A 26,884-nucleotide genomic window follows, 5' to 3' on the forward strand; every position below is an offset into this window, starting at 1 on the left:
ATGAATCATTGAAAATCATGCAGCTACATGTGTGGCTGGAAATGGCGCCAAATTTTTCAATTTTGTGACGCCCGGCCGGCGCGGCGTTGCAAGGAGATTTGATTTTGATTTTCTCTGCAGGAGTTTTTGTGGCATGACGGAGAGAAAATTGTTTCTCAATATTCATTGTAGAACGACAGCTTCCCCGACCGATGTCTCGCTTCATGACGCGGTCTCGATGTTGGAATCATTAGTTATGTGTAGTAGTGGACCATGATATTGCGCCATGGATTCGGACTCGGAGAGAAGCAGAAAGTTGGAACTCGGTAAACAGAGACTAGAGAAATTTAGAGAGAAGCGTGACAAGAAAAAGAAGAAGAGGCCTGCCACGGCGTCTGCGGGTGCGAGCGGTAGTGAAGCAGCAACAGCCAGTGATGTTAGCAGCGAGGCATCGCATCATCAATCTACGGACAGCGGCAGCGTAGCGACTGCACAGGCGAGGGTCGGGCATGGTGAGCCTGAGCTGAGTCAGTCCGCTGTTGACAGTGTGACCCATAATGCTAGTCAGGATGGTGAAGTGGACAATATCTTGTCCGCGGCTAGTGGAGGCGTGCAGAACACTGAAAGCCATGATCTGAGTGCATCTGGATCGGGTGATCTTGGCAACAGTCAGCTGAATACGTCACACAGCATCTCACCCATTCCAGCCGACAGCGAGATCCTGAATTTCGGTGAGGAGAACGTCGAGGAGATGGGAGCGGGCGCTGGTAGTGGGTGTGAAGATGGTGACCTCCTGTCCAGAGCCAGTGATATACTGGCCAAGCAGAGTATTGACAGTTCTCGCTCATCTAGCTATGCTGACTTTGCCACTGCCGGTCATGTCCAGTACACTGATAGTGATGCTAGTAGCCATGCTGCTGCCGTTGCATCACACCAACCTGGCTCTGGGCCAGAAGTACAGGCAGAGTTAGCTGATGTCACACTAAAGCTTCAGATTGCCGGCGAAGAGTGCGAGCGGCTACGCGAGGAATGCATGCGGGCAAGACTGAGCCAGCAGACCGACAGCGAGGCACATCAGGCTGAATTGGATGCCTTGCACCAGGTAATAATCCGCTGTACCCATACACATTGCCAGTGTGTGTGTGTGTGGGGGGGGGGGGGGGGGGCACACGCGCAGGCAGTCACCTGGTGCACGCCTTGATCTGTTTCATTCGGGTCTTGTCCGCTATCGATGCTGTGAGAAAAGATCCGTGGGTGTACATCCCGTGGACTTGCGGAGTTGCATGCTTCTCTTGCAACATGTGTGTACATGATCCACGGTACATACTGTGTACATGATCCATGCTACATACTGTGTACATGATCCATGGTACAGGTCGTCCCCCGTTAATACGAGTCCGGTTAGTACATAAACCCCGTTAGTACATAAGAAATCTCAAGTCCCGGACGAAACGTGGTCACTTCCATACAAATGTTGTCGGTTAGTACATAATTCGTTAGAACATAAACCCCGTTAGTACATAACATTTCTCCGTACCCGCATGTCATCTACCTCAATAGTACATAATTTGTCGGTCTTTTGGCCTTCCAGTGGAGGCACATCGTGTTCTAGTTTCTACTTGTGCAAGTTAGTTGTGGACGCAATTAGCTCAGAAATCAGAGCGCACATCACTAACCGACAAAGCTCTGACTGTACAGGCGCGCCTGGGCATGTATCATGTAAACTGTAGAATCTTCGCTAACTGTGACCGTTATAACATAATTTTTATGTTATATCGAGGGAATCAAGAATATCTCGCTCCCTTGTCATGGTAGCAAGAAACACTCAGAAAAGTTGAAAAAGTGAAAATTTCTGGTACACAAGCAAGTTATGTACACTTTCGTTTAGTACATAAACCCCGTTAATACATAACATTTCTCAAGTCCCAGAGATAATGTATTAACGAGGGACGACCTGTACATACTGTGTACATGATCCATGGTACATACTGTGTACATGATCCATTGTACATACTGTGTACGCATGTTGTTCATGTAATACTCACTATTGAGGACGTTGCGTGTTGAGGATAGGGCTCGTCAGCGGTGCACTCTGATGTGCTCATTGAAGCTTTTCAGGGCGTGTGCTCGGAAATCGAATCTAGAAAGGATGTGCAGTTGGATTTCTTGTTTTCTTGTGATACAGTAAAACCTGTAACTAAAGAGCACCGTGGCTAGCGACCAGCCTGGTTCTACAGACCTCTTCGCCAGGCACGGACTGTCTCACATTCCTATTATGGTTGTGCGGTGCAAACCTCTAACTAAGGGCCACCTGCCACTAAAGACCGCTTTCTCTGGCCCTAAAGGGGTGGTCGTTAGTCACAGGTTTCACTGTACATGTATTTGCCCATGTCGATTGTTTCTGTTGTCCTGTGCTGTCCTGTGCTGTCCTGTGCTGTCCTGTGTTGTCCTGTGTTGTCCTGTGCTGTCCTGTGCTGTCCTGTGCTGTCCTGTGTTGTCCTGTGTTGTCCTGTGTTGTCCTGTGTTGTCCTGTGCTGTCCTGTGTTGTCCTGTGTTGTCCTGTGTTGTCCTGTGTTGTCCTGTGTTGTCCTGTGCTGTCCTGTGTTGTCCTGTGCTGTCCTGTATTGTCCTGTGTTGTCCTGTGTTGTCCTGTGCTGTCCTGTGTTGTCCTGTGCTGTCCTGTGCTGTCCTGTGTTGTCCTGTATTGTCCTGTGTTGTCCTGCGTTGTCCTGTGCTGTCCTGCGTTGTCCTGTATTGTCCTGTGTTGTCCTGTGCTGTCCTGTGCTGTCCTGTGTTGTCCTGCGTTGTCCTGTGCTGTCCTGTGTTGTCCTGTATTGTCCTGTGTTGTCCTGTGTTGTCCTGTGCTGTCCTGTGTTGTCCTGTGCTGTCCTGTATTGTCCTGTGTTGTCCTGTGTTGTCCTGTGCTGTCCTGTGTTGTCCTGTGCTGTCCTGTGCTGTCCTGTGTTGTCCTGTGCTGTCCTGTGTTGTCCTGCGTTGTCCTGTGCTGTCCTGCGTTGTCCTGTGTTGTCCTGTATTGTCCTGTGTTGTCCTGTGCTGTCCTGTGCTGTCCTGTGCTGTCCTGTGCTGTCCTGCGTTGTCCTGTGCTGTCCTGTGTTGTCCTGCGTTGTCCTGTGCTGTCCTGCGTTGTCCTGTGTTGTCCTGTATTGTCCTGTGTTGTCCTGTGCTGTCCTGTGCTGTCCTGTGCTGTCCTGCGTTGTCCTGTGTTGTCCTGTGTTGTCCTGTGCTGTCCTGTGCTGTCCTGCGTTGTCCTGTGTTGTCCTGTATTGTCCTGTGTTGTCCTGTGCTGTCCTGTGTTGTCCTGTGCTGTCCTGCGTTGTCCTGTGTTGTCCTGTATTGTCCTGTGTTGTCCTGTGCTGTCCTGTGTTGTCCTGTGTTGTCCTGTGTTGTCCTGTGCTGTGCTGTGGCTGCTGAACAGGCCCATCAAACTCAGCTACACAACGCAGTCCGCGCAGCTGTCGCAGAGGCGGCCAAAGAAGAACTGAGCCAGCTCCGGGGACAATGGCAAGCGGAGAGAGACGAGTTTGCTACTCAAATCAAGCAATTACATAGTAGCAACGCTGCGGCCAGCGAAGACCGAGACGAACTTGTGAGTGAAAAGTCTAGACTAGCGGCGGCGGCTCTTGCTGCCGAGCAGGAGCGAGACCAACTGCAGGCTTCCCTGGACGCCCTCAAAGCAGAGTCGCTCAGAGTAGCCATCGACGTGGAGACCAGAATTACTTCTCTACACAGCGATAGCGAACAGCGACAGTCAAGCCTGGAGAGTGAACTGCACCATGCCAAGGAACAGCTGGTGGTTCTAAGCAGAGACAATACTCAACTGGAAGAGACGATGACCAGTTTGAAACAGGCAAAGGAGTCAAGCCAAGCAAGCCGCGACTCGGCACGCCACGAGTTACTCTTTGTCAAGGAGCAGAATACACGGCTTGCAGCGCAGGTCCAACAGCTCGAGGAAGATGCTGAGTCGGCGCAAACTGCGAAAGAGAGCGAAGCCTCCCGTGAGTATGAGTCACAGCTGGGTCGCCTGCAGCAGAGCATTGCATCTTTGGAGGCTGGACACAACGACCAGCTGGCAGATCTTCAGCGGCAGCTGGACAGTGCTCGGCAGCAGGAGAGGAGCAGTGCAGAGGAGAATGCGCGTCAGCTGAGTGCCGTTCACAGTGACCGAGATGCCGTAGAACTGCAGCGCAATGCACTGCAGCAGGAGAGAGACCAGCTGCACGGCACGGTCTCTAGCCTGCAGGAGCTGATTGACCATGCCAAGTCCCAGGAGACCGTTCATGATCAGCGCGTGGCGGCTTTGTCTGGCGAAAACGAGAGCCTTGCGGCACAAGTGGATGAGTTGAAGGAGCAATGTCGCGCAGCTGCGCTCTCAGAGCAATCCGCTTCACAGCGCCACGCATCTGTTCTCGCTGAAAATGAGAGCCTAGAAGCTGTAGTCGCTCAGCTCCGCGAGGAATCTAGTGAGTGGCAGACTCTACGGCAGCAATCCAAAGCCTCGCAGGATCAACTACAGCAAGTCCTGGAGGAAAAGAAACAGCTTCTGGATGAGCTTTCCACCAAGATGCTTTCCAGCTCCAGGAATGACACGGAGGTGCAGCACCTCATGGAGAGAAATGCCGAGCTTGATAAAGAGAATGATACTCTCCACCAGTCCATTGCGACGTCCGAGGAAGCATCGCGTGAACTGCAACGCACCTGCACGCAACAAGTCCTGGCTGCTGAAGATAGCAAGCGGCAGATGGAGCAGAGCATTGAGCAGCTAACATCGCAGCTGTCTCAGGCTAATGGTGACAAGACGAGTTTGAGCACGGAACTGGCTGCAGTGAAGGATGCTTGCCAGCAGCAAGAAGCTATTGTGACCGAGCTTCAGCAGAAACATGCTCACAGCGAGTCGCAACTGACCAGCCAGCAACAGGCACTGCAGCAGCTGGAGCAGGACTGCTCACAGGCAAGTGCAGCGTTACGCCAAGCAAAGCAGCAGGAGGCTGCGCTCAGCAATGAGCTCGGTAGCGTCCGGTCGCAACTGACTGCACTGACCGATGAGCATCGGTTGGAGCTGAGTCGTCTTGAAGCGCAGGAAGAGAGCGCGCTGGCATCGCTCACTGCGTCGCACGAGCAAACCCTTCAGCGGTGCGTTGCAGAACGGGACAGTGAGCATGCCACGGAATTGGAACATGTCCAGCAAGCGCATGACCAAGCAATGGCCACTTTCCGTCAACAGGCCGAGTTCGACTTGAACAATGCAAGATCTACATTGAGTAATCAGCTACAGGCTGTTGATAATCAGCACCAGGACACTCTGCAGGCAGAACGGGATCGTGTGCAGGAACTATCAGAACAGCTGGCCAGTCTCGAGAGCTCACTGGACGCTAAGACACGTGCAATTGCAGCCGTGAGCCGTGAGATGGGCCTGGATGACGGTGCTGAGTCGACGGCAACGGAGGAACAGACGTCGGTGCTCGCCGCACGTGTCAAACACGCCAACGAAACGGCGTCCGGAATGCGAGCCGCCCTGTCCAGCATCATGCAGCAGATCAGCGGAAGCACTGTGGCCGCTGATCAGCTGGAAGATCATGCCGCATGCTTTGACCTAGCACAGCAGGAGCTGCATCGACGCGCCGAGGCACACCGTGCCACCGAGCAACATCTCCAACAGGAGCTGCAGCGTGCCCTCGAGCAAGGTGAGGCCGTGCAGACAGCAACCGAACAGCAGCACCGTACTGCCCTCGCGCAAGTCACACATCAGATGCACGAGCTGCAGGCGAGGCTCAACAACGAGCAGGGCGTCGTCAGCATACTGCAGGATCAGGAGATGGCTGAGGTGGAGCGCGTGCGACGCGAGTGCGATGAGTCCTTGCAGCTGGCACTGGCCGACCATCGCCAGGAGATGGCCAGCCTTGCAGAGCAGCATGCCGACCGGCTGAGTACGCTGCAAGATGACCAGCGCCGTGCCTTATCACAACTACACACCGAGCACAAGGACATGGTTCAACAACTGGAAGCATCCCACGCTGAACGCACCGCAGAGCTCCAAGCAAGGCACACGCAGCAAGTAACTGCTGCTGAAGACGCTCTACGGGTAGCACAGGAGGAAAACGGGCAGCTCCGAAACGACTGGCGTAAACTCGAACAGGACCACGAAGCACACAAGAAGACTCTAGCTGAGCAGCACGATAGCGAGCTGAGAGAATTGCAAAGCGGTTTTGAAGCCGAGCGCCAGACTCAACAACAGACTACAGACAACACCCTGGCTGCTCTTCGTGCTGACCTGGAACAGCAGCATGCTGTGGCAGTGAGTACTTTAGAGGAGGAACTTTCCAGGGAACATGCAGCCAATCTGGCGAAGAACAATCAGGAGCTGCAGGAGGAATATGCCCACGAGCTGCATGCCCTCAAGCAGCGATCGACCGACGAGCTAGAGGCCACCAGAACCGAACTGCTAGCCGCTGTTAGTCAGAAGGAGCTGCTTTATAGCAAGGAGATCGAGGAGCTGACGCGAGAACTGGATGCGCAGCATGAAAACCATGATGCATCCGCCCTGTTGGATGACCAGCGTGCACTGCTGGAGACGGAGAAAGAGCTCGCGCTGCAGCGTGCCATGTTGCAAGTCAAGGCACAGAATCAGCAAGACATGTCGAGGTTGGCTGAGCAACAAGGTGCAGAGCTTGACGAGGCACGCTCTTCCTTCCATGGCGAGCAGCAACGTCTGGAGCAGACCATAAACAATCTAGATACGGCCCTGAAAGAGCAACAGGCTGTATGCAAGCAGCTTGAGCACTCTCTACAAGTGTCGGAGCTAGCACTTGAAGGCAAGAACTCTGAGCTGACATCTCTTACGTCTACGGTGGAACAGTTACAGAAAAGCTTTGATCATGAAGTGAGTGCACGTCATGACGACTCCACAGGTAGACTTCAGCGCCGGCATGAGCTGGAAATAGCTGAGCTGCGGTCAGGCCTTGAAGAGCAGCATGCCGCTGAGCTCCAGAATGTCCGCCTGGAAACGGCAGAGCAAACAGCAGAGCAAACAGAGGCTGAGATGAAGCGACAGCACGATGAGCAGGTACAGCAGCTAATGTCGAGTCTCCAGGAGAAGCACGACACGTCCATTGCTAATGTGAAGTCACAAGTTGCAGCAGTGAAGCAGAGCGAGTTAGAGGAGCAGCTGAGCGAAGCTTTGGATGAGCTACGCACCGAACTTGAACAGAAGCATGCAGTTGATATTGAGGACGTGACGAGGACAGTTGCCTCGGAGAGTGATGCCCAGCTGGAGATTGTGAAGTCTGATTTTGCCGAGAGGCTTCAAGCGATGACTGCTGAGAACGAGCAGCTGTCGATGGAGCAGGAAACTCGGCTCCGTGGCCTGTTACAGCAGCAAGCCATTGAATGCGTGCAGCATGTGAAGACTGGTTCACCAAACGATGATGGAGAGTGGCACAATCTCACCGAGGAGCTATTGCTTTGGAAGAGTAACATGGCAACAGAGCACCAGCAATCATTGGAAGAACACGACGAGGAAGTTGTCAACACCATGAACAGACTGAATGCTGGCGAACCCCTGGAGGTTACCACCGGTGGTCATGCGTATGTGCAGCAACTGATTGAGTGGCACACAAAGATGACCACCGATCGTGCACAGCTTGCACGTCTTGCAGCACAGATTGGCCAATTCGAACAGCAGGTCACTGAGCTGGTGGAGCAGCAGAACCAGGAGCTGGAGAATGCCTTGGATCAGCAGCGGGGCACGCTGATCGCCGAGTACATGCAGAAGTTTGAGGAGATGACTCAGCAGCTAGAGGAGAGCCACCGGTCGCAGCTTGGCCATGAAATAGACGCGTGCAATCAGCAGTGGCAGGATAAACTCCAGCTTGCCGTCGATGAGCAGAACACAAAGGTTGCCGACGCACTGGGCAAGACGGCCACGGAGAGCCTTGCCACTCAGAAAGCAGACTACGAGCAGATTCTGAGCAGGCTCAATCAGACCGTGGCCGAGCAGCGCGATGAGTACGAGGGGAGGCTCGCGGCTGCAGCCGATGCACAGGCGCAGCTGGAACAAGCTGTCAGCCGCCTGCAGCACGAGCTCGCCACCTCTAGGACCCAGTGCAATGAACTGGCAGATACGCTGCAGGAGAAGACCCAGCAGTCTGATGCTGCTCTGAGCACATTGAGATCCGAGCACAAGCTTGCCGTCTCCCAACTGGTAGCCGATCTAGACTCACGCCATCAGCAGCACTTGGATAGCGTCCGCAAGCAGCTAGTCGAAGATAAGTCTGAAGCGATAGCAGCGACTGTACGGCAAACTGAAGAGGAAGTGTCTGTGCCCCTCAAACAGCAGTTAGCTGGTGCAGAGTCAGTAAGAGCAACACTTGAGCAGCAGCTCACATCAATGCAGCAGCAACTTCAAGAGGCGCAGGCCGTGCATCAAAAGTTCGTCACGAGCCACCTTGCCACAGCCATTGCCGAAGCGGAAAAGTGGCAAAACTCGTGCAAGACAGCTTTGATTGAGCGAGAGGATGCCAGGAACTCATGTACAGCATTGCAACAAAGCTGTGATGAGCAGTCGTCCCGTATCTCTGGCCTCGAGCAGCAGATTACCTCCCTCAAGGACGGTCTCAGGACATTCCAAGAAACGGATGATGACCGCGACAGTCGCCGCAACAACGAGATTGAGGAGGTGAGCAACTTGCTGCGTATGGTGGAGAGTGACAAGCGGCGCCTGGACAAGCAAGTGACAAGCCTAACTGCTGCTAACCAACAGCTCATGGCCATTCTCTCTACACTGGCTAAGTCAGTTGGAAAGTCCAACGATCTCCTGTCTTCTCACCGCCGTCGCTTACAGCGGTTTTCTGCTAGAGAGCCTCCTGAAGGTCAGCAGCAGACAACCCAGGCACAACAGACAACCCAGGCACACCAGCATCATCGAACCACGCAGCAATCTGCTGTGGTCAGCCGTCCGGTAAGCGGGGTGCAGGCCGTGGTGTCGCTGGGCGAGAGTTTTGCCGATGCCCAGCGTGTAGCCAGGGACTCTCTTGTCAGTGCTGCCCCGCTGATGTCATCAACATTGGTATCAGGTGGTGCAGGCAGTGGTGGTAGTGGTCCTGCTGTACCGTTTGATAGATACACGACTGTATCGTCATCGTCCAGTCATGCCACGCTGCGCAGTATCTCAACAACCGTGGACAGCGGTCTTGGCGGCGGTGTCACCTCCAGCACTAGCACCGGCTCTGTCAATGATCCTACGTATTACAGGCCTCTAGATGGTGCTAGCGCTACTACGGGTCCTGCCAGTCTAGTCAGTGTGGACAGTACTGCTGCGCGTCAGTCTCCACTCGCCGATGCTCGGTCACCGCACGCCGCAAGCAGCGTGGGCTCTGGATCTCACGACGACGAAGACGACAACGTAGAGGAGCTGCTATCGCGCACGCTGATGGCCGACCAGTCGGTATTGCCGCTTAGCTTCAGTGATCTGCCACCGTCACGGCTGAACTTCAGCTTTGAGCTTGCCGAGCCAGCATCATCTTCACAAATCGGCCCTGCTCTGGAGCAGGCTGTGCAGCAACTTTGGCTGCCAGCACAGGACTCGACGGCTCCATTGTTTGATGCGAGTGCCGATCTCAGCCAGGATTTCAACGAGAGTGTATTTGAAGGTCCGACGCTGGACGAGGGATCCGAAACGTTGCTGCAGCACATCGGCGATGAGCTACTGAAGTCTCTGCAACAAGTCCTGGCCGTGCATGCTGAACACTGGAGCATGCAGCGAGCAATCGAGCAGAAAGCCACTCAGCAGGATGACTACATCCGCCGGCTATCCACTCAACGCAGGGAACTGGAAGAGCGCCTCGAAGCCGCCGTGAGCTCAGCGATGTCATGTCGCGCGGAATGCGACCGCGCTGTGACAGACCTGCAAGAGCAGCACGCATTGACAGTGAAATCCATGGGCGAAGAGCTGGCTGCAGCTCGTGGCCAGCTTAAGAGTGTGGCAGCAGAGAAAGAAGCTCTGCGGCAGAGGCACACTGATCTGGTGCAGAGCCGGGACAGCTTAGAAGCACAGCACCAGATATCCTATGAAGCCAACGAACAGTTGTCGCAGGAGCGCGAGCAGCTGGGCAATGAGATTGCGTGTTTGCAGGAGCGACTGCAGTCAGTGGACAAGGAGAATGCAGAGCTGGCCAGCAAAGTAGCCAGCATGTCGCAAGATGTAGCCACGGCTGCATTGTGGAGGGAACGCCTGTTGTCCGTGTCGTCGGAGAATGATGAGCTGCGGCAGAAACTCGACGAGCACCTGCAGCGTTTGCAAGAACTGGAGGTGGTCGAGGTGAAGCTGCAAGAAATTGAAGGCGTTCATGCAGCTAGCCAGGAGCAGCAAGAGCAGTTACAGAGCCAGATGTTGGTCAGCAACCGTCAGGTTTCGTCACTCGCCGAGCAACTAGACTCTGTAGTGTCAGAGAAGAGTAGGGCACAGCAGGCCAACGCGGACTTACAGCGTGAACTGGATGACTTACAGCGTGAACTGGATGGCCTGAGCTCCCAACTGAGTGCTTATCAGCAGGCTGCTGCAGATGGCGTCTTGGCGGGTGTGCCCAGCAGGGTACAAGACGACTCGGTCAGCGACTCGCTGTCTAACATATCCGATCTCAGCAGCGGGGAAAGCACTCAGCAGGAGCTTGCCTCGTCGTCTATTGGCGGTGTGCATGCTGCGGCGGCTGCGCGGAGCCTGAGGGAATCGATCATGTTGTCTTTGCAGGACTGGGCCGGTGAGTACAGCACTGCGCTGAGTAACAACTTGAACCTGGTCACTGCAGTAGCGCAGGTGCGTGCCGTTGTGGCAGACAAGAGAGATCAGCTGATTGCGCACGGCAAGCAGCTCGAGTCCCAGCTTGCCTCACTGCGCCAGGAGCTGGAGACTCGCATCACAGCCGATGATCAGGAGAGAAATATCCTTACGGAGAGCATTGGCGTCTCCAACGACAGGATTTCTCAGCTTGAGCAGCAGCTGGCCAGGAAGCAAGGGGAGCTTGCCAAGTCTGAAGATCGCCTAGCGCAAACTGCAAACTCCAATGAGAGTGACATCCAGCTTCTGGAGGAAGACCTGCAGCACAAATACTCGTCTGAGGTTGAGACACTGCGCACACGTCTGCATCAGCAATATCAACAGCAGCTGAATACTACTCTGGAGACTGTCCAAACAGAGCATCAAACTCAGCTGGAGTCTTTGAAGGATGGCCACCTCGATATCATCAACCAACTAGTCGCGCAGCATGCCCTGGAGATCGAGAAGGTTGCCCGAGCCACTACGTCTGCCAGTGCAGAGCCGAGCGACTCCGACAGCACCTTACCCGACGACATTCATGATTTGCTGACCAGAGCTGTTGCAGAGGAATCGTTCACGGACTCTCGGCCAGTCGCAGCGCCGGCTGTATCTATTCAAGGAGTCGCCAACCAACTGCGCGCTAGTGCACAAGCTGTTCTTTCACTGAGCGAGGGCTTGCAGCATCTCCAGTGCGAGGCGCCATCTGTCTCTGAGCAACTGCGTAGAGAACGTGACTCGCTGCAGACGACCGTGAATACCCTACAGCAGCTGCTGGCACGATCCAGCAGCAATGGTGGGGATAGTGGGGACGGTGACTCGTTGCGTAACGACATCATTTCCACGCTGCAGCAGCTGTTTGCTCAGCAGCGCGATCTTCTCTCGTCGCACACCAGCAGGACGCCATCTGATGCCTGGCTCAAGCAGCAGAGCATGTGGGAGAGCGAGCGACTGCTGCTTCATGCCGAAATCAAGCAGTTGCAAGCATCGCTGGACACGTTGAGGCAGGAATCACAGCAGCACGCAGCTGAGCTGCAGGCCAAGCTAGCCAGCGCTCAACAGCATCACCACAGTATGGATCTGAGCAGCATTGAACAGCTTCAGGCACAACTAGCCAGTGCTCTGCAGCAGGCTGCTCTTTCTCAGTCCAGGCTGGCAGATGAAAAACAGGCCAGCGAGGATTCACAGGCCCGCGTGCAGTCGCAGCAGTCTGAGCTTCTCGCGTCTCAGGCACGGTGTCGAGATCTTGACGAGCAACTTGCAGTCTTGACACGTTCCAACGCTCAGGCTGCACTACAGTTGCGCACCGAACAGCAGCGCGTTGCTGACCTCCACCGTACCCTGGACACGGTGCGGGAAGAGGCTAACCGGACGGCTAGCTCTCATGGTGCCGGTGAGGCCGCTCTGAAAGCCGCTCTTCAGGAACAGGCTGTGCACATCGAGGACCTACGAGCAAAGTACAACGAACGCGAGTCCACCCTGGAAGGCCACGTGGCACGTCTTCAAGATGAAGTCTCTCTGTTCAGTCAGAAAATTGAGTTGGCAGTATCGGCAGAGCGTGAGCGTGGTGAGCAACTCTTGGCGCAGGAAGCAGCTGGAGCGACGGAACTGCGCCGCCTGCTGCAAGAAGAACGCAGGCGTTCGTCGGTTACTACGCAACGGCAGCATGGTGCAGAGCAGGAAGAGCTGCGGCGTTTGTCCGAGCAGCTGCAGTCTTCGGAGCAGCGGCAGCGTGACCTGCAGGCACAGCTCCGCAGCGAGCAGTCCACAGCACTGCATGCCAATGAAACCATACTGCAGCTGAAGGAACAATGCTCTCGTCTTGGTACTCAGGCATCGGAGCAGCAGCGCCTGATTGATCAAATTCACGCTGACTTGAGCGAGAGAGCTGCCAAATGCCAGTCACTGGAGAAACGCTTACGTGATGCTGAGCGGCAGGGAGACACCGCGGGACATGAACAGGCTCAGCAGCAGTTACAGTCAGCCTTGCAGGCAGTACAGGCTCAAGTCAAGGAGCTCACTGCCCACCTGGATATTGAGCAGAGGACGGTCGCAGAGCTGCGTACCAACGAGCAGCTGCATTCGGCATCCTATGCGTCGCTGCAGCACGACAAGGAACGACTGGAGACGCAGCTTGCCAGCTTGCGACGCCAGCTCAAGACCGCTAGCGATGCTCTCGCAGCACGTACCGCAAGCCAGCCACTGCCGCCGGCAACTGAGACGAGCGAGTGCTTCCAGTGTAGGGTCACTGTGCCTCGTCTGGAACGCCAGCACACCGACATGTCACAGCTAGCTGAACGTCTGAGTCAGGAGCGAGGTCGTCTTCAGGACGAGCTCAACCAGGTACAGGAGAAGGAAAGGCGCTTGCGTCGCGACTACCAGCAGCTGCGCGCCACCACACAGGTCGGCGATCAGCGCAGCTCTGCCGAGCAGGCCGTGTGGCAGAAAGAGCGGACATCTCTCTTACGACAGCTTGCCGACCTCAAGTCACTGTCGCGCTCAGCGGATGTTGATCTTTCCAGGAACTACGCCCGTGCAGAGCGATTCCGGCGAGAGTTGTCTTTCCAGAAGCAGTACCTTCTGACGTTGTTGGGCGGTTTTGCTGACTGTGAGGATGTCGTTCTTCAACAGGTGGGTGTTGCTCTGCCTAGAGTACGACCGCGCCGTCACAAGTCTGCTGTGCCGAAGAAGGCGAAGAAGGTCAGTCGGTTTGTTGTGGTGGCGCGTTGTGCAGTTGCTGTGTTTCGAATGAAGCACTTTGTCCGCTCACCTCCGGTGCCACGACCTCTGCCGGCACAGGTAATTCGCAGCACCGACCGTCTTCTCGCCAGAGAAGTGAATGCTGAGGCGACGACATCTTCGTTAGCAAAGCCACGTCATAATCACCGGCACACATCATCACGGCATCGCTCCAGTGCAAAGTCTGCATCCTCGGCGAAGGTGCCCGAGTCCACTGTGCCTCCGTTCATTCCGGAAGCCGCGAGTGAAGTTGAATCTAGTCAGAGTGATGCCGCCTTTAGAGCGCACGTGCAGCGCCTAAATCGCCTGCAGGACAGGCTGAATTCGGTGTCCGTGCCGACAGCGGGACCCTCTCATCGTACGTGATGACTTTGCTGCTTCGATGTGTGTGTATGTGTGTGTGTGTGCGTGCGCGCGCGCGCGCGCATGTGTGTGTGTGCGTGGGTGTGTGTGTATGTGTGCGTGTGTGTGTCTGTCTGTGTGTGTCTGTGTCTGAGTAGCTGCTGGACAGTGTTCACACCGACTGCATAGTGTGTATGCACTGTGTAGGGTTGCTGGTGGCATGGCATGTCCAGACTACAGTGATCCAGGGTACGTGCTACCAATTCCACAGTCTTTAGGATACTCACGTCCTAACTTCCATTGAATTAGAGAAACTGACACTGCTTACACCGCTGGAAGGTGCGAGCGTTTTCTTTCCGTTTTCTTTCTGTAGCTGCGTAGGACGATGTATGTTTTGGTCTTTCTGTCTCTTTGCAACGCCTGCTCTTTGTTGGCCAGCATACTTCTCGCTGTCCTCCCCAAATAATGTCCAATGGCATGCACATGCGGTGACTGCTTTGTCTGTTTGTGCTGTGCTGGTCAAATAGGAATTTGCTGAATCTTTTCTTTTTTAAACAAAACCTGCTCTTTGGACTTTGGTTGAGATGATTATAGGAATACACTATGTGCGTTGATGTCGTCTTGAGTGCCAATTTGAGAAATTTTACTTGCCACTAGCTCTCCCCGCTATTCCCCCCACCACCACCACCACACCGCCACACCACCACACATACCGGTATGCATCAATAATTACCTACATATTTCAGGTACTTTCCAGCTATTTTGGTTGTCAGCTCATGAGATATTATATTCCTTCAGCCGCCAGCGCTGGTCTATCCATATAAAGTTTCTCATGCAAAAAGGGGAAAAAAGTGTTCTCAGATAAAGGAGAACGCTATGTACTACATCTCATGTCATACTGTTATGTCCACCCATGATGATCTGATACTCACCGTGTTTTGTTCTCGTCCGTGTTCTAGACCACATACAACACATGCCTGCTTGGTTTTTTATTTTTATTTTTTAATAGTACTTGTGTTAGTTAGACTGTGTGAATCTGCACATCTTATTCACCGCCAGATCTCTCTGCTTACCCGGTATGTGTCTTCACTACTCGGATATCTATTTTCAGTCGCTAACGAGTTTCGAACAGAGCGGCTTCCGACAGTGCACTGTGAGCTGGCAGGCTTGTGCTAGTGCTGTGTGTGTGTTGCCATGGGGTTGGCAGGATTTGTTCCACTTTGTTGGTGTTTGTGTAGCTTGCTCATAGTATATTCGGGTACATGTACGAGGTGATGATAGCGTTGCTACAGCAGAAATCATGGCAACTCGACCCTCTCCCACCACACACACACCTTGGACAAGCTGCCATATTCTGGCTATGTTGGGGGGGGGGGGGTTGACCAAGTTCGGAACAGTAGGGGCGATGACGGGCAGACAGACAGACACACACACGCGCACACACACACACCTTGGACCTTGGATACACTGTCATATTCAGGCCAAGCGGACCACATGGGGGTTGAGCAGGTTCGGAACATTAGGACTCAAATAATAGGAGCGATGACGGGCAGACACACACACACATGTGCACGTGTAGACACTGTTCACACAAGATTATGCAGACAGAATGGAAACAAGTTTATCCAATGCAACTCATCAGCTTCAATATCAGCAGACTGTCCCTCCAGGAAATCGCGATTCCACGGATGCAACAAATTTCGCGATTTTGGCCCAAACCCGCGATTTTCAGCAAAATCCGCGATTTCCCGCGTTTTTTGTTAATTTCTGCACTATCTCACATTTTTATGCACTTTTCACGCAGTTCTTTCCATGATCCTGTAGGTTATTTGCACAGTACGACTCCCGAGTAGATATACGATGCAACAAATTTCGTGATTTGGCCCAAATCCGCAATTTTCTGCAAATAATTCCGCGAATTCCTGGCAAGTTCTGCATCATTCCGCCCTTTTCGTCGCATTTTTTGTTACTTTCTGCCGCAATTTCTTGCGCAAGTTTTCGAGAGTTTTTTCCGCAAATTCCCGCAGGGACAGAGCAGACAATAAAAAGAACTGGGAACTGCCTCCGTTGATCAATTCTCACGCACACAAGTCACAGAAGAAAAAAAACAATAATATATTGGTACACCGGACGTGTTCCTAAAATTTCCAAAAAATAGCCTGGAAGAAAGCACCCTAGAAAATACAGAAAGTTTCTAATTTTGATTCGTGTTGGTACCTGCCAACACGAAAAGTCTAAAGGAAAAGATTGAAGAATTCACTCAAAGTTTTGAGAAGAGATTAGGTCTAAATCTGTAATAAAAGCGGCAACTTTTGATTGTGTCTCGATCAGGGTGTATTTAATGGGCCAGAAAAGTACATTAGAAGCTGGCAATGACCTACAATAAATGAACTTCATCCGAGGATCCTTTAGTCATAGTACGGCGGTACGGAGAACAGCACAACTCAGATCAAGTGGCATTCCAATTACAATTACCTGATCTAACGTGACATGTACTGAATGCGACCACGCATTTGCGCTGGTATTTCAACACACCTAATTCTGGACGGTTGAGCAGCACCAGCCAAGTGTGGGATACGACATTCTTTTGCAGCTGCTTATTTGCGCGGCTTCCACCCTAGGGGTCGAGTGAGCGGTGGAATAACGTCAAACGGTTCTGAGTCTAAATAGCAGGGCACGAAAACACTGTCGACGGCCGTTTCAATCTCGGCCATTTCCAGATCCGATCGCAGCGCCTGCAGACTGCGGATAGCATGTCGCCGGGCGCAGTCAACACCTCCCTTGTGTAGTCGCCATGGCATCATGCCGGCAGCCGTCTGCATGAACTTGGACACTGTCAGGCTGCACTCGCCACTCAGGGCAGCCGCACGCACCTCGCTGCATGCCCAGTGTGGCAGATACGACCAGTTGACGTGCGCTCGGCAGTGGTCGTACGCATGTACCAGCTCATGAGCCAGTACTCGTTCCACCTGCTGTCCGTTGCGCACTGCATTCTCACACACCACGGCCTCAGCACGCTCAGCATCAAATCCGCCATTCAGTCCTGGCTGATCGCATCGCTCACACAGCAAGTTCACACCAATGCGCATTGGACAGCCACGGCTCTCCAAGGATTCTAGCAGCTTGCGAATACGTGAGTTTGTCTTCATCGCAGACTCTGCCCAGGCAACACAGTCTGCGTGCTCCCTTTCAGGACTACGATTTATCTGGGGTCCATCCATAGCTGACTTCCAACTTATACCGTATTAGTTCGCTTTCCATAAGTCATTGCAATTCACCCAGCAGCACACAAAACTATGATGAAAAACAAGGTGGAATTTGGAACACCTTGCACCATCTCAGATCAGATCAGAGCTTCCGAAAACTTCCTCCTGTACACTTCACAACCACAGTGGCCAAAATCAGGAGGCCCTGAAAATCAATCAGCCATTCAAAATAATGACAGTGATTTGAAAATGCTCTTCGTTCTAGAATTCTGTTCATCATGTAACCAATTCATGTTTGCATTTTCTTGTCCTTTCAACAAAATTTCATTTCAAAAATTTCCGGGCACGTGCCAGAATCAGCCGAGGCACGTGCACCGGACCCGCGTGTACAGTGCATGCATGGTCGAGTTTCAAATCAAACACACAAGAAATAAAAGCCCAGAAGTCACAAAAGAAGTACAGTGTGGCCATTGACTTGTCTTTCTCTTGTTTGAAGGCTTCGAAAACTGTCCAAATGCCACTCGACTCCGTCTCCTGTCATTTGAATGTGACGAAACCGTGTCCAGTGTCTTGCTGTCTACTTTCGCAATGTGGAACAACACAGTCGCTTTGTTGTGGTGGATTTTCACTCCAAAGCCCAAAGGCAAAACATTTCTCAACCCAGAGAAAAAATCCCAGCCCACAGCCTTTGGACATGCAAGTTTGTTGCTACTTCCTGAATTGGCCCAAGTAGCTACAGGAGGCAACCACGTATAGTTGGCATCCACCATTACGAAACGGAGATGGACTGCCCTTTTCGCTGTGGAGAGAACTTCGCAGATAAAGCCGAGGTAGGTGCAAAGGTTATTCAGTATCATTATGTTCCGGCAGCTCTGCATTTCATTGCATTGTGCCTACAATGTAGGTTATGCAGAACACTGTACTCTATGTAGTACGTGCTCACTGCATGCAGACAGTGCAAGTAGCATCACGTAGATCTACGCACACTCAGTTTACAACAAAAAGCGTGTCACCAGGTCACAGCCAGCCTGAAACTCAAGGGAGCTAGGAGGTGAGGGGGGGGGGGGGGGGTACATGCGTCACGGTTGTACAGGTGTGGACGACATCCTTACATGATGAGTCAGTCATGAATCATTTAGATCTGTATCCAGTAGTTACATAACTAGCCACATTGAGGTCACGGCTGTCTTGTTGGACCAGCACCTGTAGATTTGGACTTTCTGATTGACTGTGTGTTCAACACATCTGCTTGTGTGTGGGAGAACGGTGACTGGTGGATTGGTGGTGGCAAGTCACACAGTAGTATAGTGGCGCATTCCTCCTTGAAAGTGAGCGTATTGCCAGGCTCTGTTGGTTCGGTTATGGTACAGTCCTGTATGGATGCCATCAAGGCTTACACATTACCGTGAGTTGAGTCTGCTCGCTTGTTCATGCGTACTGCTGAATACAAAGGGCAAGTAACTTTAGTTTTGGTGTCTTTGACGGAGTGTATTGTTTGAATTTGTTTCAGAACATGACCAAGTCGACAACAGGAAAAAAAACTCTCACGACGTTTCCGCCAATCTCCTCTACCACTCTTCTCCACTCTGCACAGTCTGCGCACGCACAGTATCAAAACCCGGCCATGAAAAAGCCCACGCGAAAGCAAAGAGGATGTGACATTCAACACTAAAACATTTAATCAAGAAATTCCACCGCCACCACATGCGCTCTCTGGCTGACCTCATCCCACCAGCAACATAGGACCGGCGGAAGCAGTTTTTGATTGATCTGGCCATACCTTGCCTACCTTGCCTACCTAGCATAATATTATACTTTGTATATGATATGGAGGGTAGGCACATGACCTCCTCAGCAGTAAACACACGCTGATGGCCAAAAAGTTAGTCCGGCCATGGCCTGACCACCCGGACCGGTTCCGTCGGGCCTGCAACATGACTCCCAAGTTGTACACAATACACACTTAGTATCACACTACTACGCTACCGTAAAATTCCGTAAATAAGCCCACCCTAAATAACGCCCATGTCCGATAATAAGCCCAGTTTTAGGCGGTGTACACTTCAAGTCCGTTTTAGCGCCCATGCCCGAAATAAGCCCAGGGCGTAAAGTGGACTCAAAATGACCAGCACGCGAGCGTACCTGTTGTGCCTTGTACTTACCATAGCAAGTGGTTTACCTATCAAATCTGTAATTTATCGCTACACTCTTGGTTACGACCAAATTTCCAGCTGTGGTTTGTACTTGTACCGCGCTCAGTGTAAATGGTGGTTCACTGAAACTAGTGGGTTGCTCATAGATTGATCTTCTGCAGATTGCGTCCGAAATAACGCCCATGCCCTAAAATAAGCCCATGCCCTAATATACGCCCTGTTTTTGACGCTCTGCAAAGTATACGCCCAGGGCTTATTAACGGAATTTTACGGTATTTCACATTGCTCCTTCGTTGAATTTTGGCTGCATGGCTGCTCCCACGATGGCAACTGGCAGCTGCTAAACTTCAGTGAAGGTTTGGTTGTGAAGCTATTCTTGAGTGTTAAAGTGTTTGAGTGTTGAGTGTTTAGTGCATCTTTTATTCATTCAATTTCTCTATAGATTGCGGCACACACTGGCGATAATGGAAGTTGCCCCCTGGCTCCTGTGCAATGCGTATTCAAGGGCATCGGCAATGGTGGCTGTCCTGCCAAGGTACGCACTGTTTTCTTCTTCTACAGTAACTTTTTAAGCACCTTCGCTCATATGATAGAAGAGACCAATATCTTCGTTTTTTACTGCTCGTACATAGACCCTCTAGTTAAAAGAAACCAAAACGCCGTGTCAAATACCGGTAGCAGGCATTATTATGTCCGCTGCTGACTCATAGAGTCATAAAGCTCGAACTAATTGGGTATATCTTAAGCTTCTATATCGGTCCTGGCAAACTCATTCTCTTCGATTTCCTCGCGCCATCAAGGCTGAGGTCCGCGAGTGTTTCATATACCAGTTGGAAGAGCCTTAGTCATCTCAAGCTGGAGTTCAGATTGTACATCAGGGTCATTAACTAACTTAGTGGTGATCCTTGGCTCCATAAAAGTACTTTTCTTGTAGTATTGGCTTGAAACAAAAGTTACCTACTAAATGTACTACTACTAGTGTATCCAACCTATCACATTACTTAGCACTCAACCAAGCCAGGCCTGCCCGTTGTCGACTTTATATTTGTTTTGCTGTCAGATGATAGCCTAGTGCATACACTTTTTTTAAAGTTTCAGCAAAACAGCTAGTTACCTTCTCCTGTATTTCCGTGCACTGCTCTGCACTCATGAGTCATGTGCCTAGAGTACTCTTCCGAGCTGCCCTGGCTGGCCCTGATTGTATTCGGGTTTTTTTGTACAATAAGACGTTAGTGTTGTGTAACTGTAAAGCTGTGCGTCATGTGCAGGTACAGCCTGTTTCCTGCGAATGCCAAACATGCTGCCCATGGTGGTTCCTCTATGCATGCTGCCCATGGTGGTTCCTCTATGCATGTTGCCCATGGTGATTCCTCTATGCATGTTGCCCGTGGTGGTCCGGACCTTTCCTCTATGCATGTTGCCCATAGTAGTTCCTTTATGCATGTTGCCCGTGGTGGTTCGGACCGTTCCCCTATGCATGTTGCCCATGGTGGCTCCCCTATGCATGTTGCCCATGGTGGTGCCTCTGTGCACACTCACACCAGTTGCATAAATGCCAGCTCATTCGACGCCATGGTTTTGTCTGCATGCGACTGAAGACGGCAGCTTGCTTGCTCAAGTTCCTCTTTGTGAGCCATAGACTCCTTGCCTGCATGTGTGCATGCCTGCATCCCTAGACTGTCTCCATGGCTACCGTGTCTAGCGTCCTTGCCCTACCTAAATACGCCATCCTCTGTCTAATGTGCCGCTGTTGTTTGCAGCCACAGCGGCGGTTTCTGGAGGCGCATCTCACGAGATCGTCCGCCACTCACCAGCGTCTTCTTCTGGACGGCTTTCATCAGCTGCGGCAAGGCCAGACGCAGCTTCAAGCACAAGTGGAACGGCTAGCTGCTGCGCATGCTAGTGGTGGTGGGGGTGCTGTGAAAGTGTCTAGTCGGCCAAGTTCAGCCAGAAGGAGTGCACCGCCCGATGCGATACAAGAGCTGAGTGATGGCTTGGCCACTGTCCAGTCCAACATCACTGCACTAAGCTCTCAACTCGGCGATGTCTCAGGCCATTGCACCAGGCTGCACGGCGAGGTGTCTACAAACCGACACAATCTACACAAGCTACAGATGACCCCGGTGCCTGTCGCCGCTTCTGCTGCCACCTCTGCCGCGGACTGCAGTCGATGTGACACGTTAGCAGTGGAACTGCAGCAGCTGAGAGGCATAGTGCTGGATATGGCGGGCAGTGCAAAGCCGTGCAGCAAGTGGTGTGTGCAGGTTGATGTGCGCATGCACGGCGACGGACGACTGGAGCTGGTGGGTAATCCGTCGAGTCCCTGCCACTGGTCTGGCCCCACGGGATGCGGGCATCAGGTCTACACCAGCTGCGCGCTTAAAACGCTGGCTCAGCTGATCGGTCACCGAGCTGCGCCAAACCAAGTCGGACTGGCTGAGCTGGCCATCAATGTGATTGCCTCGAGCAGCGACTGGCCGGAGAATGCCCAGCAGCTGTGCATGGCCTACCCGAACACTCTGCTGTCCATGACACAGTCAGCTGTCATGACTCTTCCACCTGCTAGCACTGTGGTTAGTTCTGTGAGCAATGCTGATGCTGCTGATGACCGGGCCGAGTCCATGCAATCTCCAAAGAGGTACACGCTGCAGACCGTCGGCATTCCCATCCTGCTGCCACCTGAAGCGGAGCTGGGCGCCACCCTGGACTGGTCTTATGAAGTGCAGCTGTGTGCAGTCTGGGCACACAAGACCGCTTGACAATTGATCTCGATGCATGATATCCGTGTGTGCATGCTCTCTTGAAGCTCGCCAAGAATCAGGGATCGGTCTAGCTTGGGGGAGGTGATAACACATTGTGTACACCACCGGTTACTGTAATATTCCTATCACAAGACCATACAGTACCTCTTGGCGTCATCACATTTCTGCTGCCAAGTGTCTTGCGCTGTTGAAGATGTTGATATGATTCCTGTTGTACATGTACATGTATGTACTCCAGTTTGAGCTGGTTCTCGCGTGGCAGTGCTTCCCTGATAACCGGGCAGGCCTAGTACAGTTGTAGGCTGGTCTAAGATCAAGATACTGTACAGGCAGACAATTTCGTCGGTCAATAATTTCGTCCAACTCCTAAGAAAGGGATTTCGTCCGGTTGAAAATTTAGTCCATTGACTATAACAGTGTATTGCAACGCTGGACAAATCGACATTCGCCCGTCATTTAATTTAGTCCCAAAGCTCCGTGGACGAAAAAGACGAAATTAAATTCCAGACGAATATTTCTGCTTGTACAGTAGTGAAACAAGAGGTACCCGGTTAAAGTCCTGTCTGGGAGCGGTTTTTCCATCCATGCTGCTACCCGCAGTCAACCGAAAGCTTGCGACCAGGCACGCAGGGGGTGCATGACATGACTAATAGTGCTAGCCGTACATGTACCAGTCAATGAGTTGTACTGTAAAAGCCATTATTCTAACGAGGCGCATATATAACGATTTCCCAAAATTGACTAGTTTACGTGTACCAAAGGTAACGATTCTCACTCATTCTCAACGCTCAATAGGACAGTATATGTAGCGATTTCTGTATAACGGTTTCTATTTTAACGACAGATTTCTCCTCGTTAACTTGTTAGAGTTAGCACTTTGTTATATATATGGCTTTTACAGTACCTAAACTGGTTTTGATACGACTCTCTTGTGCCACCAGCTGTGAGTTCTTGCAAGTATCATAGCAAGTATGTGCAAGCACACTCGTTCACCGTTTGTCGAGGCTGCAATACAGCCTCCAGTGGGTTGCATCCTGAACCCCGAGATTGTGTTGTGTGCTGCTGATCATCACCTCAAAGCTTACACAACTTACAAAACAAATGTCGTGATGTCTATTAGTATTAGAGGTTTGTCACAGTAGAATATTACAGCAATGTCCTGGCATGCTTCCTGCACTTTGATGTCTCGCTATGCACAGCAATATGCTCTATATGATGCCGATGGCAGTTCATGCAGGACTTTCAGACCTCACACATCCACGATGGGCCTGTCGATGTCTTGTAGTTGCAGCAAAATAAAGTTTCAGAGTTCACTTTACAATGATACAATCATTTCATTGGCCAGCATGCATGCAGCACAGGATGCCTGTGTGAGTATGTGTGATGATTGTGAAAGCATGAAACTCCAGAGTAGCGACTAACTAGCCTTGATGGCCCCTTGTTGTTCTGAGTGTATGTGATAAATAAATGCAAGCAGCAATGCATGCAGTGAATACAGCAATGTACACGTATGTGTGTGATAAATAAATGTCAGCCACCCATGTGTGCACTTGTGGTGCTAGAGCACCAGTGAGGTACAAGAAGACCGAGTACGTGCAATACAGAACACGCTATGGCCTATTGTTATTATCATAGCGTACTTTAGTCACACTCACAGTAATATATGAGCCGTCAGATGTGAATAGGGGGCCAATCGTCATTTTTTGTCGAAATTTAAAAGTTATGCCATCGGTGTAATCGATAAAATTTGAATCAAGATTGCACTCTTCTTGAAGCGGCGGTAATTCCACGGCTAGCGATGCACAGTATCTTGTCAATTTGCTCATTCACTCATACTTTGTTGAGGGATTTTGCACACATTCATTCAAAGAGACATGATGTTGACCGAGATAAGCAGGATTTGAAAGTCCTTGGGCAGGTGTTGCAGCTGTTCAGCAAAGTCATGATCAAGCTATGCAGCTGCGCTTCAGTTCTTCGGAGTTAGTGGACTGCGGAGTTGGTTGATGAGCTCGAGTTCCGAGTCTGATTTCTTGTTCAAGTATTGGGGTAGTTCAATGACACAACCACGGTCTTCGTAGCGCTCACAGTAGTCCAGGATGTGGCGAATACACTCCCTCTCGTTTGCCTCCTCAGCCGCTTCGTCATCTTCCTCCTCTTCTCCGTCTCCCTCTTCTTCCACATCTGGCTTCGTCATGTTGAGGAAGTCCACCAATTCATCCGAGATCTGTCCGCCATGACATGCCGCCGTGCGACATGGGTTGTTTGGGTTTTTCATGTCAAAGTAGCACAGTGGTCGCTGCATGCCACAGGGCAGAACATATCGAAGCAGACAACACATACCGTTTTATCTCCATTATAAGTCCCGGGCTTATATATTTTTTTCAACCAGTCCGGACCCCGGGCTTATATTAGAGACTAGGTTTCTACTAGAGACTGGGCTTATAATTTTTCAACCACCTGTTCTTCCTCTAAATGTATTCCTCTTGCACAGGTGCCATATCCCGTCCTTTCCCATTCTTCTGCCCACACATGTACCTTGTAGTTTTGACCTTTCTTCTTACTTCTCTCCACTCTACGTATCGGGAGTGGATACTTTGGAGTGGATACATGGAGTCTACTGTTGACTGAAGAACAGTTCGCAGGGTCCACATGTAGCCTTGTAGGACATCTAGTCTATGTACACTTGTGAAACTCGAGGATAGGCTTGTACAATACTTCTTTGAACCGCTGTTCGCATTCGCTGTTTGAACCACAGTGCAACAGTGCTGCACAGCACCGGTGGCACCGTGCAGTGCAGATTCACACCCATCTTGCACTAGCAAAACCGGAGTCGAAATCGAAGTCGGAAAGTCACAGTCTTTTTGTTTCGAAAGCTTTCAGTTTGTTTCCATTTTCTTTTTATTCTTCACCACCAATTTCCAACTTCTGTCAGTGTGGCAGGTACATGTGTGAAGCGCTTTCACGAAACGAAAATTGGAGATTTGTTTTGAGCGACTTCTTCCAAGCGTCATGATAGCAGGTTGTTCAGACAACTCTTCGAGCGCTGACGCTGTGTCGGTGCCCGATTCTGTCGACTCTGGCGGCGAATTCGCTTCAGGGCAGCCCGAAATTGTGGACTCTCCGAGAATCTCCGACTCTCAATATCAGTCTGGAGCGTTGGGGGAGTTGTCGTCACCCGAGGATGGTCCCGGTTGTCTTGTAGAAGGTCATTCTCCGGAACCTGCAGCGCGACATGAAGCCCGTACTCTTCTTCAGCAACTGGTTGACGATGGCGGCATTTTGTGAACGTTTGATGATCCGGAAACAGGGAGACATGCAAGGACTGGCTGGTGCGCAGGGCTCGTGGCTGAAGTTGCCAGTTTCCGCTAAGTTCAAGGGAAATTTCAGCTACTGCAGCACCATTTCCGACCACCTAGGAGGTTTACTAGTTCATGCACACGGTATGGCTTATTGGCGATGAAAGTACGTGGCCATACGCCAGTACGTAAGGCTCAGTTGCTACTGGCTGGAAACCTACGCCTGGCTGACCGTTTCCAAGCGTGTGAGTGATGGGTTTTGTTTCACATGCACATAGTTTGGAGGGGAGGGCAACAAGTTTGGCCATCAGCTAGGTCAGCTGTTTTCTAGTCGCCAGCAACTAAACCATGGAGCATCATTCTCCCAAATATTGTGTGAACACCAGTCTGAACCAGTATCATGTATTTGTTGCAAATGCTGCATACAACACAAAACCTTTAGTTTACTCAATCTGCGGGCGGAACTGTTTCGTTCATTGTGGACTCGTAAGCGTAGCACAGATGCTGTATTTATATATTATATAAATTGAAACAGTGTACTGATTTTGCTATCAATTACACTCTTCTGTATTGTATATTGCAACTACTAGATATTTCGTCTAGCCTCTCGTGGAATAACATGTGTTATCTGTATCAAGGACCTTAAATACATCTAGACTTGGTTGGCCATTGGCCAAAGATATCCAGTATCCATACAAATATTGCCCGAGCTACACCACTGGGCACACGTGCATGTGCGCACACCCAAACACACACGCGTGCACACACACACACGCACACTCACTCATACACACACATACACACACACACACACACACACACACACACACACACACAGATGCACTGTGGTAGGCTGGAAGTACACACCACTTAAAATGTACATGCACTCACATGCTCCATGTCAACATCTGGGTTTTCCGTCTTTAAGCGGCCCTTGCCAGTCAGCTCCTCGCGCCATTGAACCCTGTCTGTTTCGAACGGGAACTCACTCATTAGCTTGACCTGTGGCCACCAGGCAAAGTGTAAAGTGAGAAAGTGCAAAGCATAAAGATTCTGGTGAAAAAGGAGAAGGACAACATGTTACGAGTTATGACTAGCTGTCCACCAACGTAACCAGATCTTTTTCACCATAATTTAATTGGCTCACCATCCGAGTTGAACTTTGCACATAAAGATTCTCAGAACAATTATTGTAAGAGCATCCAGGATAGACTTGCTTCGGAACGCCAGTCAAGTGTCTAGTCAAGTTGGCGGGGAAAGTGCTAGCTCACACATTGCGAGCAACCAACTTTCTCACCATCATCGCTGATGTTACTACCACTCACTCGTAATTCTCGATAACTCTCGGTACAATAGTTTCACCCCGACATACGCGTATAGTGCCGGTGATCAATATCATGATATGCAAACATGTACATGTACATGGGCACACACTACCTACTTGGTTTTCACACACTGGTCTTGTGTCGGCGTCTGGCCGCATGTCATCAATCCAGGCAATGTACTCCTCCAGCCAGCGAGCCAGTGACGTGATGCGCGGGTCTGCCTGCCTCTCCGCTTCGGTTCTCTCACGCGATGTTGA

The 26,884-nt window shown here is 51.5% G+C and overlaps 4 protein-coding genes across 4 annotated transcripts in view; 2 read left to right on the plus strand and 2 right to left on the minus strand.

Annotated features, from left to right (window-relative positions):
• The first annotated feature begins 141 nt into the window (after positions 1 to 141).
• On the plus strand, positions 142 to 15,018 carry LOC135817473 (A-kinase anchor protein 9-like). The gene is made up of 2 exons (XM_065330668.1): positions 142 to 1,081; positions 3,416 to 15,018. The coding sequence occupies exons 1-2, from the start codon at positions 266 to 268 to the stop codon at positions 13,907 to 13,909; spliced, it is 11,310 nt and encodes a 3,769-aa protein (XP_065186740.1). The 5' UTR covers positions 142 to 265; the 3' UTR covers positions 13,910 to 15,018.
• A 1,464-nt stretch (positions 15,019 to 16,482) lies between these two features.
• Positions 16,483 to 17,106, minus strand: LOC135816781 (mitochondrial inner membrane protease ATP23 homolog). The gene has a single exon (XM_065329882.1). It carries the CDS (start codon positions 17,104 to 17,106, stop codon positions 16,483 to 16,485), a length of 624 nt encoding a protein of 207 aa, XP_065185954.1.
• Positions 17,107 to 17,543: 437 nt separating this feature from the next.
• Positions 17,544 to 22,512, plus strand: LOC135817478 (uncharacterized). The gene is made up of 3 exons (XM_065330672.1): positions 17,544 to 17,921; positions 19,687 to 19,779; positions 21,005 to 22,512. The coding sequence occupies exons 1-3, from the start codon at positions 17,874 to 17,876 to the stop codon at positions 22,001 to 22,003; spliced, it is 1,140 nt and encodes a 379-aa protein (XP_065186744.1). The 5' UTR covers positions 17,544 to 17,873; the 3' UTR covers positions 22,004 to 22,512.
• A 765-nt stretch (positions 22,513 to 23,277) lies between these two features.
• The window catches only part of LOC135817477 (uncharacterized), an 8,072-nt gene continuing 4,465 nt past the window's right edge, over positions 23,278 to 26,884 (minus strand). The window contains exons 4-6 of the mRNA XM_065330671.1: positions 26,744 to 26,884; positions 26,194 to 26,304; positions 23,278 to 24,302 (exon numbers count right to left, since the gene is read on the minus strand). The exon at positions 26,744 to 26,884 is cut by the window's right edge and continues 2 nt beyond it. Of these exons, the coding sequence (XP_065186743.1) occupies positions 23,973 to 24,302; positions 26,194 to 26,304; positions 26,744 to 26,884 (582 nt within the window). The 3' untranslated portion in view covers positions 23,278 to 23,972. The remainder of the gene's footprint in view (positions 24,303 to 26,193; positions 26,305 to 26,743) is intronic.

This window comes from Sycon ciliatum, chromosome 5, assembly GCF_964019385.1.
Source record: "Sycon ciliatum chromosome 5, ocSycCili1.1, whole genome shotgun sequence".
Lineage (NCBI taxonomy): Eukaryota > Metazoa > Porifera > Calcarea > Leucosolenida > Sycettidae > Sycon > Sycon ciliatum.

Coding starts and splice junctions, on each gene's coding strand:
- LOC135817473 (XM_065330668.1), top strand. CDS start 266: ATGGATTCGGACTCGGAGAGAAGCAGAAAGTTGGAACTCGGTAAACAG. Junction 1,082..3,415: donor AATTGGATGCCTTGCACCAG/GTAATAATCCGC, acceptor GCTGCTGAACAG/GCCCATCAAACTCAGCTACA.
- LOC135816781 (XM_065329882.1), bottom strand. CDS start 17,106: ATGGATGGACCCCAGATAAATCGTAGTCCTGAAAGGGAGCACGCAGAC.
- LOC135817478 (XM_065330672.1), top strand. CDS start 17,874: ATGGACTGCCCTTTTCGCTGTGGAGAGAACTTCGCAGATAAAGCCGAG. Junction 17,922..19,686: donor ACTTCGCAGATAAAGCCGAG/GTAGGTGCAAAG, acceptor ATTTCTCTATAG/ATTGCGGCACACACTGGCGA. Junction 19,780..21,004: donor ATGGTGGCTGTCCTGCCAAG/GTACGCACTGTT, acceptor TGTTGTTTGCAG/CCACAGCGGCGGTTTCTGGA.